Source organism: Caretta caretta, chromosome 1 (assembly GCF_965140235.1).
Source record: "Caretta caretta isolate rCarCar2 chromosome 1, rCarCar1.hap1, whole genome shotgun sequence".
Lineage (NCBI taxonomy): Eukaryota > Metazoa > Chordata > Testudines > Cheloniidae > Caretta > Caretta caretta.
Window position 1 is genome coordinate 244,505,344 of NC_134206.1, and position 17,076 is coordinate 244,522,419.

At 51.1% G+C, this 17,076-nt stretch overlaps 1 protein-coding gene across 1 annotated transcript in view; it reads left to right on the forward strand.

The window, feature by feature from the left end:
• The window catches only part of LOC125626323 (sodium- and chloride-dependent betaine transporter), a 65,478-nt gene that overhangs the window by 23,883 nt on the left and 24,519 nt on the right, over positions 1 to 17,076 (forward strand). Inside the window, exons 3-6 of the mRNA XM_048829118.2 lie at positions 9,008 to 9,142; positions 9,898 to 10,038; positions 12,669 to 12,756; positions 14,951 to 15,083. Coding sequence (XP_048685075.1) covers positions 9,008 to 9,142; positions 9,898 to 10,038; positions 12,669 to 12,756; positions 14,951 to 15,083 — 497 coding nt within the window. The remainder of the gene's footprint in view (positions 1 to 9,007; positions 9,143 to 9,897; positions 10,039 to 12,668; positions 12,757 to 14,950; positions 15,084 to 17,076) is intronic.

Genomic DNA, 17,076 nt, shown 5'->3' on the forward strand with positions numbered 1-17,076 from the left:
GCCAATCCTTTAGAATCTAAAATCTAAAGGTTTATTCATAAAAAGAAAGAAATATAGATGAGAGCTAAAATTGGTTAAATGGAATCAATTACATACAGTAATGGCAAAGTTCTTGGTTCAGGCTTGTAGCAGTGATGGAATAAATTGCAGGTTCAAATCAAGTCTCTGGAGTACATCCAACAAGTCCTTTGTTCAGAGCTTCAGTGTAGCACAGTTCCTCTAGAGGTTAGAAGCAGGCTGGAAGACAAGATGGAGGAGCTGCAGCAGCCTTTTATAGTCTCTTGCCATGTGGCCTCTGCTTTCTTTGTCCTAAAAACAAGCTGTCTAGCTCATGGCATGGAAAAACCTTGGAGTTCTGTCTATAGGTGTGTCCCTGCATGCCTTGCTGAGTCACAAGGTGTATCTGCCTTCTCTCAATGGGTCACTTGTGTAGCTGATGGTCCTTAATGGGCATCAAGGAAGCTAGGCTGTGCTGATGCCAAATTGTCTGGGGTGCCACCCAGAAGAATAGCACAATTTTGAAATACAGACAGTATAAAGCCAATACTTATAACTTTAAATACCAAAATGATGCATGCAAACAGATAGCATAATCATAACCAGCAAACCATAACCTTGTCTTAGACACCTTATTTGACTCCCTTTATACAAGATTTGGTGCCACTACAGGACCTGGGTTGCAACAATGACCTATATGGTCCCAGTTTGTGTCAGTAATGTCACAGCCCATACATAGAGACCAAGCCCACCCCCATGCCTTTAATGAAGCAATCACGCAGTGAGGTAAAATGAGCTGTGGGAGACAAATCTCACTCCATGGGTGGATGCTCAGAGTAGCTCTGCCAGACAGAGAGGAGCAATCCAGCTTTCAGTAGGCTCCCCATCTTAATAATGGATGAACCTCTAGGTTTGCCATTTGTAGAGGCAGCCAACAGGTGAGATGCTTATCTAAAACCACAGCTGAATTATCAGAACCTTTGGGGGCTCCCACTCCCAGGGAACCCACCCTGACAGTTCCCCCACCCAACAGTCCCTGGGACCCTTCCTCCCCAGCCCCAATGCATTCCCCCTCCTCCCAGCTATTCCTAAACTCTCTCTGATCATAGCTGATCTTCTGGCAGGGGAAAATGCTTTGTTGCTGTTATCTCCTTCAGGGCCTGGGCTCCTCCTCAAGGGCACCTGGACAACTGCTCCCCTATCCTGTATGTTCTGTGACCCAGCTGGTGCTCCTGTCCCCACTAAACTCACCCTTCAGGCCTGACTGGCCCATGATTGTAACCTTTCTCACAGTACTTTGGTATTTTTGGTAATCCCTGACAGGAAAAACACTTATTCCAACAGAGGTGTGTTGTCCCCAATGAATTCTAAAGCTGAGTAAGGTCACCAGATTTTCAAAGCCAAAGGGCAAGGCACTTGTCCTGGTGGTAAAGATGAATTTGAGGAGCTTCAGGAAGGTGTGCCTGGGACGATGTGCAAGGAAAGGATACCTCTACCTCTTTCCCAGTAATAGATCTATAAGTAGCCAACTCCTGGCCCGGGGAAACATTCCCACAGAAAGAGTCCATCCCCCTTCACTGCTGCTTCTTGCATGACTTGCTTAATTCCTTAGTCCAGTAAAACTGCGGTAAGATCTTTAACATGGTTAAAAATGAGATTTTTCTAGTGACCATAAAATGAAACACAGAGCAGCGGGGGGTGGGAGGTAATTGAACGTCAGCAGTTTGTTTATAAAAATGGTTGGATTTTGATTTATTAAGGAAAACTAAAACTAAAAGAACATAGTCCTGTAAGGTATTAAGAACACACCTTGTGCTTCCATTCCATGGTCAGGTCCTGAGATAATGTTTACAATCATATATACCACTCCCCCTTTGACGTCCCATTCAGTAAAGGCCAGGTCACAGTGACCTTGCATTTGGATCTCTTTTCCCAGGTGAAGCAGGAGTATCAGGATTGATAATCCTTGCAGTCTCTATCGTGACCAGTGTAACTGAAAAGACTACTTGCATACTTTCTGTTGCATTAAAAATTACTGAATTATTTGCCTCAGTGATTTTTTCTAATGTAGCTGTAACATATCAGGCTGTGATCTTATTAGATCTCTCAAACTGAACACAGCTGGGTCTGGGCAAAACTTGGCTGGGAGACTACCACAGAAAATTCAAGATGCTGCAGAAAGTGGCTTTCATGTTTTATTACAAAGCACCATTCCCGTTGAGAACCAATGGCTCAGAACTGTGTTGGGGGGAGGAGGGGGTCGGCTGACCACTTGTACAGTCATGAGAGCTTCCATGTCATTTTTTGCAAAAGTAGATGTTAACCCTGGTATCCTGGCCAGCACTTTGGGAACTTCAGAATGGAAAGAAGCTTTATAAATGTAAGGTGGCACTCTTATAAATGATTATTGATTAAATTGATCAGCCCAGGACAATCAGAATCAGAAAACAGGGTATGGGATCTCCCTATGGATTCATCTAATCAAGTACTGGATAATACTGTTGCCTCACAAGAACTCTGACTGAAGGTCTTTTATGTGGCTGTGCAGTGAGGTGGTGTGGCTTCCTGCCACCCCGGAGAGAGACGAGTCTCTCCGGACACCAGAGTGGGCGGAGCCAGGGAGCTCTAAGACCGCCCCCAAGGGGGTCAGGCGTTGCCCCGGAAGTATAAAGGCCCGACCTCAGAGCTCACTGGGAGAGCAGCTGCCGGGGAGGTCTGATGCCTCTGGCCCAGCTCACAACTGGGAAACCCCAGCGGCATGCAGTAAACCCGAGGACTGGCCTGACCTGCCCCGTGCTAGCTACCCGGAGGAGTTGCCAAGCCTGCCCCGTGCCAGCTACCGGGAGGAGTAGCTGAGTCTGTCCCACGCCAGCTACCAGGAGGAGCTGCCGAGTCTACCCCTCGCCAGCTATCCCAAGGAACCCATGGTGCTGGACCCCCCTGAGGACACCACCCTGACGCAGGTTCCTCAAGAGGGGGAGTCTGGAAGTAGCACGGAGGCAGCTGACCCTAGTCTGGCTGCAACACTGCCAGAACCCATGTCCGTGTGTTGCAGCCAGGATCCCCACTGATGCAGCTGCTGCTGGTAGGGCCCCGGGTTGGGACGCAGTGGAGTGGGAGGGCCTGCATCCCCCCTGCCACCCAACTCGCGGGTGGCAGTCTCCCCCTCTCCCAGGCCCTTTGGAACCTAGGGCCTGGGCTCACTGTGTATCTACTGTTGTTGCTCAGCCCTGGCCTGAGGGCCTGACTCACCATTGCCTCGCCCTGACCTAGGGTCTGGGCTTACTGTGTTTATTTCTGCCCTCACAAAGGCCGCAGAGGAAGACTCCCGTGCCCGAACTAATTCTCCACAAGACATCTTCCCGAGTTTAGTGAGGTGGTATGGTTCCCCACCACCCCGGAAAGAGATGAGCCCTGGCTAATCTGTCTACACGTGGTGGAGAACATGGGCATGATCACTCGACCCCTGTGAGAAGGGGTCTCGGGGGGAACGTACCCCAGAAAAAGCCATGGATATGGACAAACTTATCAAGTTCCTGACTGAGAGTCAGGAGTGGCAGCTTCCTCGTGGCTGAAGCGCCGGTGGGGCCAGCTACCAGAGCCCACCCCCAGGGCCAGAGCACCCTAAACCAAAAAAGAAAGGGGGCATTCAGACTGAAGTGCGGAGTCTCCCATGCGGGCAAGAGGCTAGCTCGGGGCTTTGAGCCAAATGCCCTAAACTCCCACCTCAACAAGGATCCATGCCCACTGTATCGAATGTTCTGAGGACCAATCGGAGTCCACCAGGGGCCCAACAGGAGCCCCCACCTACGGTGGTCGCCCGGAAATCGGGAAATATGGCCACTTGCAGTGTGACTGCACTGAGATGGACTGCAGCTTCGGCCACGTCTGTGCGGGAGAGACCCGGGCCCGGCTGCCACAGGTCCCCAAGATCACGGTTCTGGTAGTTGTCGGGGACCACCTAACCCTGGCCCTGATCAATTCAGGCTATGGCCAGATGCTAATCCGTCAGACCTTGGGGCCCCGGGCCAACCCCCACTTGGGGACGATCTGGCTGCAATGCATCCATGGCAGCGTGCGGCCCTCCCCCAGTGCCTGGATCCCGCTAACGGTGTCCTCGGTCACACAACAGATGGTTGTCAGCCTGGCTCCTCGACTAGCCTACCAGGTGATTCTGGGGTGGGACTGGCCTGTGTTCGAGGAGATCCTCCGCTCGACCCCTGCACTGGAAGGATATTGCCCCGAGGCCCAATTGGAGGAGGAGACCCCGGACCCTGAGGGAGGGACCGAGGAAACTGAGGACCCCCTGCCTGGGCCGACTGTTGAACCCCGACTTAACACCAACTTTTGCCATGATCAAAGAGCAGACCCCACTCTTAGTTGGGTCTACAAATGACTAGCCGCTGTTGATGGAGCCGTGATCGACCCACATTGTGCATATCAGTGGCCCTGTTTCGAGCTATGTCATGACCGTCTTTACCAGGCGGAACGGGATCCACACACGGAAGAACCATGGACGCAGCTGCTGGTGCCTCGGTGCCACCGACGAGCAGTAATGAAGCTCGCACACGACATCCCTGCCGCAGGGCACTTGGGCCATGAAAAGACCCTTGCCCGGATTTTGACATGGTTCTTCTGGCCCAGCGTTCACCAGGAGGTGAGGAACTATTGTAGCTCCTGCCCAGAGTGCCAGTTAGTGCCTTCCCCCACGGGTGCCCAATGCCCCTTTGGTTTCCATGTCCATAGTGGAGATGCCATTTGAGCGGGTGGCCATGGGCCTGGTGGGCCCGCTCCCGAGAAGTGCCGCGGGATTCCACTATGTGCTGGTCATCATTGATTATGCTGCCCATTTTCCCCTAGGCTGTGCCACTGCGGAGCACCACTGCCTGAACCATTGCTGATGAACTAGTGAAGATCTTCTCTCGAGTGGGCCTGCCCTGGGAAATCCTAACGGACCAGGGCACCAATTTCACCTCCTGGCTGTTGCAGCAGGTATGCGAGCTCCTGGGATTTAAACAGTTACACACTTCCGTCTACCACCACAGATTGACAGGCTGGTGGAACGATTCAATCGGACCCTGAAGGAGATGTTGTGCAAGTTTCCCCCTGAGGAGCGACGCCTGGGACCAGATACTCCCACCCTTACTGCTGGCAATCTGCAAGGTACCCCAGTCATCAACAAAATTTTCCTTGTTCGAGCTACTATATGGCCACCGCCCATGGGGCCTGTTAGATTTAATGTAGGAGACATGGGAGCAATCTCCATCTCCAACCCAGGACCTCCTGAAGTATGGTCTCCAGCTCCAGGAGCACCTTGTTCAGGCTGGAACCCTAGCACACAAAAACTTAAAAGCTGCGCAGGAAGTCCAGGCACGAACCTATAACCAGGAAGCACGGGTCCGTGCCTTTGAGCCAGGTGATCGGGTCCTGCTCCTCCTACCGTCGAGCGAATCGAACCTACTGGCCCTTGGGCAGGGACCCTATGAGGTGGCCCGGAAGGTCGGGCCCGTCCCCTATGAGGTCCACCAGCCCGACCGGTGCAAGAAGACCCAGCAATATCATGTGAATCTATTGAAACCATGGCGAAAGCGGGAGGGCCTATTAATTAACCCTTACCCGCCAGAACCAGAGTTGCGGCCCAGTGCGCCCCTGACAGAAGACCCTGCAGGCCCCCAGCTCGGCGACACACTCACAGAGGAGCAGCGAAAGCAGGCCCAATGCCTCCTGCAGGCTTTCAGGAGAACCTTTATGGTCCTACCTGGTTACATGACCCTGGTCCATCATGCCATCCAGACCAAGCCAGGGAAGGTAATCTGCTGCACCGAATGCGGCAGGAGGTCGAGGAGGAAGTACAGGCCAGGCTAGCCCTAGGAGTCATCGAGCCGCTGCAGAGTGAGAGGCGCAGTCCAGTGGTCTTGGTTCCCAAACCTGATGCAACACGGTACTCCTGTATAGACTTCCGGGGAGTCAACACCATCTCAAGGTTTGATGCATATCCTCTGCCCCGTGTGGATGAACTGCTTGGCCGCCTAGGGGAGGCCTGTTTCATCACCACCCTCAACCTCAGTAAGGAGTACTGGCAGATCCCGCTCGACTTCATCTCCAAGGAGAAGACGGCATTCGCCACCCCAACAGGACTTTACCAATTTACCCGAATGCCCTTCTGCCTCCTTGGTGACGTTCCAACAACTAATGGATCACCTTCTATGGCCCCATCAAAACTATGCTGCGGCGTATTTGGATGATGTAGTCTACAGCTGCCAGTGGGGGGACCACCTGGAATGTGTAGCCGCGGTCCTGAGATCCTGGTGAAAGGTGGGACTAATGGCCAATCCAAAAAAGTGTCGCATTGGATGGCAAGAGGCAATGTACCTCGGATACACCATAGGGGGAGGATGAGTGAAATCCCTTATGGGAAAGGTTCAAGCACTGGCAGCCTGGCCGCCACCGACCGCGAAACGCCAAGTGCGGCAATTCCTGGGGCTCACCGGCTACTATCGGCGATTCATCCCCCCCGTTTGCTTCCATCGCAGCCCCCTTAATGGGACTTTTGACTAAGGACAGCCCCCGGTGCGTGCTGTGGACCCAAGAATATGAAGACGCCTTCCAGACACTCAAGGAGTGCCTCTGCCAGGAGCCGGTCCTATATAGCCCACAATTTGACTGTGACTTCATCCTCCACACGGACCTCCTTCCATCCTACCTCAGAGGTAGGGCTTGGGACCGTCCTGTCCCAAGAAGACCATCCGGTCTTGTATTAAATTATTCCCCCGCGAGAAGAACTACGCGGTAATAGCTGCAAGTGCTTCTTTCTCTAAATGGGCCTGTGACAACCTGCGGTACTACCTTCTCAGGGCCCCATTTACACTAGTCACGAACCATGCCCCACTCCAGTGGTTAACCAGAATGAAAAACAGTAGACTAAAGTGCTGATACCTGGCATTACAGCCCTATGCTTTCACCATCCGGCACAGGGCCGGCAAAGACCATGCAAATGCCGACTTCCTCTCCTGCCTAGGAGGGATGGAAGAGCCTGGCCCCAATGAGTGGGAGCCGGATTTGAGGGGATGTGTGTGTAGTGGGGCGGTGTGGTTCCCCATCGCCCCGGAGAGAGACGAGTCCCTCCAGACACCAGAATTGGTGGAGCCAGGGCGCTCTGAGCCCGTCCTCCCAGGGGGTCAGGCGTTGCCCCAGAAGTATAAAGTTCCAACCTCAGGGCTCACTGGGAGAGCAGCCGCCGGGGAGGCCAGACACCTCTGGCCTAGCTCGCGATTGGGAAACCCCAGCGGCCTGCAGTATACCTGAGGACTGGCCCGACCTGCCCCGCGCCAGCTACCCGGAGGAGTTGCTGAGTCTACCCCTCGCCAGCTATCCCGAGGAACCCCTGGTGCTGGACCCCCCTGAGGACACCACCCTGACCCAGGTACCTCAAGAGGGGGAGTCTGGAAGTAGCCCAGGGACGGCTGCGACCCTGCCAGAACCCATGTCCGTGTGTTGCGGCCAGGATCCCCACTGATGCAGCAGTGCGTCCTCTGCTTGCTGCTAGGGCCCCAGGCTGGGACGCAGCGGAGTGGGAGGCCCTGCGGGTGGCAGTCTCCCCCTCTCCTAGGCCCTTTGGAACCTAGGGCCTGGGCTCACTGTGTATCTACTGATGTTGCTCAGCCCCGGCCTGAGGGCCTGACTCACCATTGCCCCGCCCTGACCTAGGGCCTGGGCTTACTGTTTATACTGTTGTCGCTCAGCCCCTGCCTGAAGGCCTGAGCACCTGACTCACCGTTGCCTCGCCCTGACCTAGGGCGTGGGCTTACTGTGTTTATTTCTGCCCTCACAAAGGCCGCAGAGGCAGACTCCCGCGGCCGAACTAATTCCCCATCTTCCCGAGTTTAATGAGGCGCTGTGGTTCCCCGCTGCCCAGGAGAGATGAGCCCCGGCTAACCTCTCTACAGGCTGTGAAAGGAGCAGCTGCCTTTAGCTGAATATGTACAGGATCTATGTTTCCTACTTCATGAACTTGGACTGATCCTGCCTGGATGTGACGGGTCTGCTCGCCCTAGGTCCCCTGCAGCTATAGTACATCTGTGTTTAGGGAATATTTTGATGTTGCTCTTTATTTTAACATTATTGCCATAAGAACAAGGGGAAATGCACTTTATTTAGACCCAATTGTTAATTATCCGTCATAGGAAGGAATGTGGGTCTGCAAGACTGATTCTGGCAAGGGAGAAACAGATCTAAGAAGAACCAGATTTGCCTTTGAGAGAAGGAGCCCAAATCTTTGTTCCAAACATCTGTGTTTTTTATCAGAGGACGGGGGCAAAGGATGGGAATATATACCATTTGTTCCCTGTGTCTGATGAAGCCCTGAGGGCTGTTGTTTCAACCAGGAGGGAATGGCATTTGCCTGCCTTGTGTCTGCCCTTAGACTGAGGTGGGTGGGTTCTTAAGTGTGGAATCCAGCTGCTCTCTTTGGAAAGGCAAATTAGGAGATGGGAGAAGGAAAGGCTGGAGACTAAACCAAGATCCTGGCAGCAATTTAGAATCAACTTGAGAGAGCTGTGCTGTTACTGCTAGGTAAGGAGGACCCAGTTTGGATACAATAAGATTTCCTCTTACCTTCCCAAACCTTTGCTCAAACCAGTTTTAAAGGTTGAAAAGTATAGTCAATGTTTATTTTCTGTGGGCTTTTCTTATCTTCTTGCCTTTCTGCTCTTCCAGGTTCTGGCCAGGACCAGATGCAGAAGTGCTGAAATAGCATGAGGACGGTGGTGCTTGTGATATTTCCAGGACAAGAAGAAGAAAGCCGAGAGGCTGTTCTCTTGCAAGATCTACACAGTTTTGCAGGCCAACAGGTCCATTTAGTTCAGATAGGCATCTACATTCAAGGGTGTTTACCTGAGCCTTGATGGTACATCTCGCTTGTTCGTGTAGCTGGTAATGAGTGGTTATGATAATGTAGAGTAGTAAAGATTCCTCCATTTGCCACCCACCCACCCACTCTCTCTCTCTGCAGGTGCCTTCTTCATCCCCTACCTTATCTTCCTCTTTAGTTGTGGGATCCCAGTGTTCTTCCTGGAGACAGCTCTAGGACAGTACACCAGCCAGGGAGGGATCACTGCCTGGAGGAAGATCTGCCCTCTCTTTGAAGGTGAGTCAATGAATGGGTTTCTCAGGTCCATGATGGAATTTCTGGGTCTCATAGGCTTTTGTATGAAAAATTTCAAAAGGTCTAGTTCTTGTTCTGAAGCAGAATAAAAACAAATGACCAAAACCTTGACTTTTTTTGTTAAATGGAATTCTAGTTTTCTGGACAGCCCTTTAAAACCACAGAGAATTGACCTCACAACTATTCTGAAGTTTTATGATCCCCATTTTACAGAGGGGGAAACTGAGGCAGAGAAAGATTAAGTGATTTGCTCATATTGGCATTTGCTGATATTGGCAGAGCCAGGATTAGAAGCTACCTCCTACAATCATAGAAGATTAGGGTTGGAAGAGACCTCAGGAGGTCATCTAGTCCAACCCCCTGCTCAAAGCAGGACCAACCCCAACTAAATCATCCCAGCCAGGGCTTTGTCAAGCTGGGCTTTAAAAACCAAAATGATGGAGATTCCACCACCTTCCTGACCCTATGCTTTTTCTCTGGCCTCATTCTTTGGGCATGGGATGTAGTTAGCAGTGAAAACCCTTTTTATTTCTGATTTCTCCCCCATGATGAAACACATCTGGATCTCCCACCCTCAACCTGAATCTTACAGGATTCTTTGGTGAACCAAATTGCTCATTAATCTGCCATGCCCCCAGCTCCAGTGGGATGGTTTAGGGCACTATTTGAAGCTAAAGTCTGCTATATTTGGGGCTAGCCTGGGGCCATTTCCTAACCCCTGTCACTTTCCCTCTTAGGAATTGGATATGCCTCACAAGTCATTGAATCCTATCTGAATATCTACTACATCGTCATCCTATCTTGGGCTATCTTCTACCTGTTCAGCTCCTTTACTGCTGTGCTTCCCTGGGCCACCTGTGATAATCCTTGGAACTCAGGTACAACTTCAGCTAGTCTGCTTCTGGAAAGAGGATCTGGGTTTGAAAACTTTCCATCAAAACTGCTTTTTGACAGAAAATTGGGTATTTGATTAAACAAATTTTTTTGCACTGCTTGCTTTATGTGGAAAATTTTGAAATTTCATTGAAATATTCAGCTGAAAACGAAAATATTTTTTTTTCAATATGCAGTTGTGGGCCAAATAGGTGGTGTTTGGTTTCCTCATGTGCAGGGCTGGATTTACACCTTGCATGCCCCGAGGCAGCTCCCCTCCCCTTCTCTGGTGTCTAGGCAGCTGCGGGGCTCCCATCTCCAAGCTCCCCGCCCTGCCCGCAGGGGCTCAGAGCTCCAGAGTCTCCTGCCACCCGTGACTCTGGGGCCCCTCACTGCCTATGGAGGCTGGGAGCAGCGGAGGGCCCCCCGCCACCTGTGGCAGCCAGGACCTGCAGGGTCCCCCCATGGTTTGTGGCAGCTCGGAGATCCGGGGGCCCCATTGCCCCGCAGCACCCGGGAGCTGTGGGGTGATCCCCAGCCACCCGCAGCAGCTGGGAACTGTGGCAGATTAGCCACTGGGCCAATGGGGCCCATGCCCAGGGGTCCTTGTCAATTGGGGGCCCCCGGAAAAATGGGTGCTCTGCTGCCCGCCCTGGCGCTCCTGTCCAGGAGCGGCATCAGGGTGCGGGGGCTTGCCCCACTCCCCTCACCCACCTGGCGCTCCTGATGGGGAGGGAGAGAAGCCCCCCATGCCCTGACCCCTCTCCCCAGCAGCAGTAGTGTGTGTGTGTGTGTGGGGGGGTGTGGCGGGGCAAGCCCCCGTGCTCTGACCCCATTTCCCCAGCAGGAATGTGGTGGCGGGGGGCGGGTGGCGGAGGGACTGCAGATGGAAGCGGAGGGGAGGGGCCCCCACTTGCTCTGGCCCAGAGCCCCACAAACCCCTTATATCCGCCTCTGGCCGGGAGCTCTAGGGGTCCCCGCTGCCTGGCAGCAGTCAGGAACTGTGGGGTACGCCCACAGCAGCTCAGAGCTCCTAACCATTGCGGGCGGCGAGGGTACTGCCACTTTTAACTTTTAGGCATCCCGCCACCCAAACTTCTCCACCCACAGACCCCCCACTGCCCCAACACACACATACCTCCCCCACGTCCCACTGCCCAGCGCCCCTCCACAAACCCCCCATTGCCCAAAGCCTCCCCAGAGACCTACTCTCCTGTGCTCTGCCCCCTGGCTGCACTCACCAGCCCCACTGGGAGGTGACTGTGTCTGCTGGGCTGAGCGAGGAGTGCTCCAGCAGGGTTGCATGGGGCCATCTGCCACTCAGCCAGCCCTGGCCCCACCCCTGCTGGGACCTGGGAGTGGCAAAAATTGAATTTTTAGGCATCCCTAGTCATGTGCCTAATGGGAAATCCAGCCCTGCTCATGTGCCCATTCTTCTCTATGGGCTGAGTTCCCCAGCTAGACTACTTCTCCCATGATGCACCATGGTCAGGATGGAGCAGCCTTCTGTCACCATGAGGAGAGACCATGGTGCATCATGGGTTAGCTAGTCTGACCAGGGAACTCGGCTCATAGTGGGAGCATGCGGCATCCAAACTACAACTCTTATGGCAGCATTTCTGAATCAAAATGTTTTGGTTTTCGATTTTTCAAAATTTTCAGCGGGGAAAAAAGCCCATTTTCAAAGCAGCTTTAGTCTGGAGTCCTCACCCCACTCTAAGCCATGGAAGGAGCTTTTCACTGGAGCTGGCGCTCCCCTTATCTAGTGTAACGGGGTACAGCACAACCAACTCACTGCACCTCAGACCCTCAAGTATCTGGGCAGCCTCCATCACAGCAGAGAACTATTTGTTCAATCAGTCTTTGGCTCACTCAGGCCAGGTCTGTGCTAGGAGTGCACTGTCGTTATAGCTGCACCAGTGTACTGTACAGGCAAAGCACTTCTTATATGGTTGCAGCTTATACTGGCAAAATTGTGCTTTTTCCAGTGTAGCTTATTCTGGCCCCCCCTCTCATTCCCTAAGTAAAATAAGCTATGCTGGCAAAACTCTTAGTCTCAAATCAAGGTTGAATGTTTTTCTGAAAGATTTGCTCTGGGGATTATTTTGGGGAAGATCTATGGCCTGTGTCATCCAGGAAGCTAGACTGCATGGTTGCAGTGGTCCCTTCTGGCTGTGGAATCTGTGAATCTATGAAAGTTCCCCTCTCCACGTTCTTTCGACTCACAGTCCTTGACATACCCCTGACAGGGCTCACTGCCTTCCCCAAAGGGGGATCCAACTCTCGCAGCTCCACATGCAGAGCTTTATTTGTGGGGAAAGCCAAGGAAATTACTATCTGAGCTATCTCTTAACATTAAGTAACTTTCCAGCCTGGGTAACCATAGTTGCTGTCCCACAATACCCTGCATTCCACCACCATCTGGGTTCTGTTCAGTAGGGAGCCTCCTCTTCCTGCATCCCTCTGGCTGTTCCTGGACTAGGATTCTGGCAGGGGTGGAGGGCGAGTGATGTTTTACAGGGCAGCTTGAAGTGTTTGTGTGCAGCTGGAGTGAACAAGGAGGAGGCGGGAGGGAGCACAAGGCTGAGAAGCATGAGAATTTTCCGGGCTCACTGACTTGTTTCCTCCTTTGTAGATTGCTGCGTGGACTTTCTGAATCACTCTAACTTGGAGAACTGGACAGCGCCTGCTAATGCCACCTCCCCAGTTACTGAGTTCTGGGAGTACGTACCCCGGATTCAGACTCCTCTCTCCTGAAGAGGTCACAGCAGTGTGAATACTCCAAATGGAGTCTCTGTAAGGCCAAAAAAGATGTGCAAGTGCCACATCTCGGAACCCAGACCTATGGCACGGCGCACGTCATGGGGCACATGAGCACTCTCACTGCACACGCAAACTTGCATACGGACTGGGCATACTGATTGACAGAAATCCATGGGGCACGTGGGCACTCCCTGGACACACGCTGTCTCACCCCATGCACCACACAGCCCCAGAGCTCAGACATTGACCCTAGCCGAGAACGCTTGCACGTACGCACACGGACACGTTCTTTCTGACATGGCAGATGCACTCAGCTCCCGCAGGTTGTGGATACACAGGGCCTGAACACATGTTGGTAGGGCCACCCTGACAGACACCTAGTGGGCACGCATGTACGCACACCAAGTGTGATGATCTATCTAGAGCAGGAGGCCAGGTGGGAGAGGGCTGGAAGACATTCTGCAAAGATGCTCTGCGGTGAAGCAGGAAGAGACAAAGTAGCTTTTCCCCTTATTCTAATTGAGTTCCTTGTTCAGTGTTAGAGGAAAGCAACTTTTTCTGTGATTCTTTACTGCTGGGCACTTATGCACCGTGTGAAAACACCCAGAGAGCAAACAGACATAGCACCTGGGAGGAGTGCTGCAAGGAGAAATGCTACAGAATACACTGTAGGGAATCATCCGGCACTGGCCCTAAGAGGGCGTGAACAAAATATGGGACTTGTAATTCAAAGGACTCACACTCACAACCGTGCCCCCACCCAATCTAGAGAAGTCACAGGAAGCAAGTGGGAATCAGGGGCTCAATCACAATAGCACGTTTTCATCCATCTCTTTCAAAGTGCTTTGCAAAGGTGATCCGTATCCATTATCCCACTTAGCCTGTCTGGGTATGTCTACACAGCAACTAGACACCCACGGCTGGCCTGTGCCAGGTGACTCGGACTTGCGGGGCTGTTTCATTGCTGTGTAGACATCCAGGTTTGGGCTGAAGCCTGTGTTCTAGAACCCTGCAGAGTGGGAGGGTCCCTGAGTCCAGGAATCTACATTGCAGTGAAACAGCCCTGCAGCTAGGGTGACCAGATGTCCTGATTTTTAAAGGGACAGTCCTGATTTTTGGGTCTTTTTCTTATATAGGCTCGTATTACCCCCTCCTCCCCCACCACCACCTATCCCAATTTTTCACATTTGCATTCTGGTCACCCTACCTGCAGCCAAAGCCTTTCGAGCCTGAGTCAGTTGGCACGGGCCAGCTGCGGGTTTTTCTTTGCTGTGTCTCAGCTTCCCCATTGGTGAAGTGACTTGTAAAATGCCACAAGAGGAGTCAGAGGAAGAGCTGGGACTTCAGTGTCAGGCTCCTGTGCTCTGGGCCCATCCATCAATAGCTACAGAAACCATTGTGATTTCAGTACAATGTTGCCAGCTACCAGGGACCCACTGAGTTTTGGGGCGGTTTTGGCCCGGAAGGCACAGAGTTGTCATAGATATTAGGGTAGTGAGAGGCTGCAGGGGAGCTGTCTGGACATGGTGGTCAGCTCTCACATGGTCCCCGTTAGGCTATGTTTACACTATGAGCGAGGGGTGTGGTCCCAGCTCTTGTAGATATACTGGTGCAAGCTCTCATTGGAGCTAGCATGCTTAAAATAGTAGTGTAGCCATGGTAGCATAGTCCATAACCATAAGTGTTCCTAGAGGGAGCCACAGAACATGGGGTGGTTGGAGGAAACAAAGTAGCCAGCAGGTGAATGGGAGCCATTGATGATACCGGGGGGCTGCAGGGGAGGCTGCTGATGGAGTGTGTCCTGCAAGGCAGCCAAAGGGATTGCAGTGATGTGAGACTGGGAGTGACTGTGCTGTGAATGCTTGGGGGCTGCAATGGGGCTATTGAGGGCTTTGGGAGAGTTGGAGAGCCCAGGCTGACTAAAGGGGAGGTGGGACTGCGGGGGCCAGGCTCCTTGGGGATTCCAGAGAGACCTGAGGCATTATGGTGACCAAGAATACAGTCTTGCTGTGAGGACTAGGGTGATTGGAAGCAGCAGTGATGGGGGAGATTGGGCAGCCGTGCTATGGGATGTGTATGAAAATTCTGGGCTGGAGGCTGTTGGAAGAGTCAAGTCTGGGATGTTAACCTTTCTCTCTCCTCCGGCACTGGCAGGAATCGAGTCCTGGGACTCTCAGACGGTATTCACAATCTGGGCACTCTGCGCTGGGAGCTGGCTCTCTGCCTCTTGCTCGCCTGGGTCATCTGCTACTTCTGCATCTGGAAAGGAGTCAAGTCCACAGGCAAAGTAAGAGCAAACTCTGTCCCCTTAGTCCCTAAACCTCCTCCTAGCTGCCATTATATCTCTTCTCCACCTTCTTAGCCTTCTCCATGATACAGAGAGAGAAGAAGAAAGGAGGCAGGGACCACACAAGACATAGGGCCATACTCAGATTGGCATGGGTGGGTGCAACTGCATTGAAGTCACAGCTGCTTATGCTGGGTCTGAATTTACTCCATTATGAGAAGAGCAAAGAAAGTCAATCAAACAGAGAGGAGACAAGGGAAAGTGCTTAGAAGAAATGGTGAAATCCTAGACCAGCACTGTCCACTGTAATGGTGAAATTTTATGAAAGATGCTGCTTCACCATTCGCAACACACAATCATCCAGTTGCTGATGCACAGTCCCCAAGTGGTCTGGTGGCTTTTGCAACATTAGCTTGTTTTACTGTCAAATCTCCAATCACCAATAATAAATACCAGAGCTGAGTGAATAACCCACTAGAAATAATCTCCTTAGGGGATTCTACTCAGTTACTTCCCATTTCCTCATTATTTGTAATTGCTCAGTTTGGGGTTTTTTGTCTTCTTTAACTCAATGGATTGCTCACAAACAGGGTGCTGCTGTGAGCATTCCACACTCGATATTGAAAATTTGAGCTGGCCTGGCTGGTTGTGATTGCATAAGTCACATGTTATTGTTTCTATTCCTGGATTGGATGAGCATAACATATTTCACATGGGAGGCCTAAAGAAGCCACTTGGGCTTTAATGGTGCAGGGCTGGAATATAACCCCCTGAGCAGTGGTGAGGGTAGGTTATACTACTCAGGGTTGGTCTTGCACATTTCTAGAGGACGTGTGACAATCACTGAGGTGTGAGTGACCAGTTTCTTCAATCCCCTTCTTCCATAAAAGGTGTTTCCCACTATTTGCTCTCTCTCCATCCACGAAGCTCCCATCACTCTCACCTTTTTTGCCGATACAGATATTGGGACACATCCTTCACAATAGACACATCTCTTTAGTTCTGCGTCAGTGAGCTGCTGAGTCCACAGGGCTGTCTTCATCTCCCATATTTACAATCTTTTTACCACTGTGCTCCTTGGCTCAACTTTCATATGGGAACGTGTGGAGCCTGCAAGACTCTTTGCCTTTAATGGAATTTAACTGAATTGCTCTCTCCTGCTTGCTGCATATGTGTGGAGACACAGAGAACTCAATTAAAATCCATGTCTCCTACCCACTCGTCTCTCTTTGCACTTAAGAAAACAATCAAATAGTGAAGTATAAATATACAGATTTAAAATGATGTTGAAAAATTGGAAAGGTTTCAGAAGAGCTACAAGAATGATCTGGTGCCTGGAAAATCTGTCTTACAGTTAAAGCTGACCAGGAAACGGTTTTCCTGTCCTGTGACAATTTTTGAGATTTCAAAAAACTTTTCCCATCCTGAATCAGGACAAAAGATCAAAATAGTAAAAATTTTCACAAATTGAGAAAAAAAAATTCAATTTGGGTCAATTGAAACACTAGTTTCAATAATTTTGCAATGTTTCATTTCTATTACAAGTTTTCAATTTTTTTTTTTACTTCCATTAGTTTAGCTTTCTAAACCTAAAATTGTTTTGAACTGATAAGCCAGAATTTGTCATGTTGGCAATTTTGATACTTTTTATATAAAAAAACATTTTGAGTAGAGATTTGTGGAAACCGACCCTTTTCCATGAAAAGTTTTGGTTTTGGCAAATCCGCATATTTTGATGGGCAAAAATAGTTTGATCAAAAAATTTCCAACCATATCTATTGACAGTGAAAGACTAAAAAAAGCTCAAGCTATTTATCTTAACAAAGAGAATGTTAAGAGGTGACTTGATCAGTCATAAGTATTTACATGGGCAGAATATTTCTGACAGGAGATGGCTCCTTAATCTAGCAAAGCCATAGCAAGATCCCACGGTTGTCAGCTGAAGTTTGACCAATTCAGACAAGAAATAAGGTGCAAATGTTTAACAGTGAGA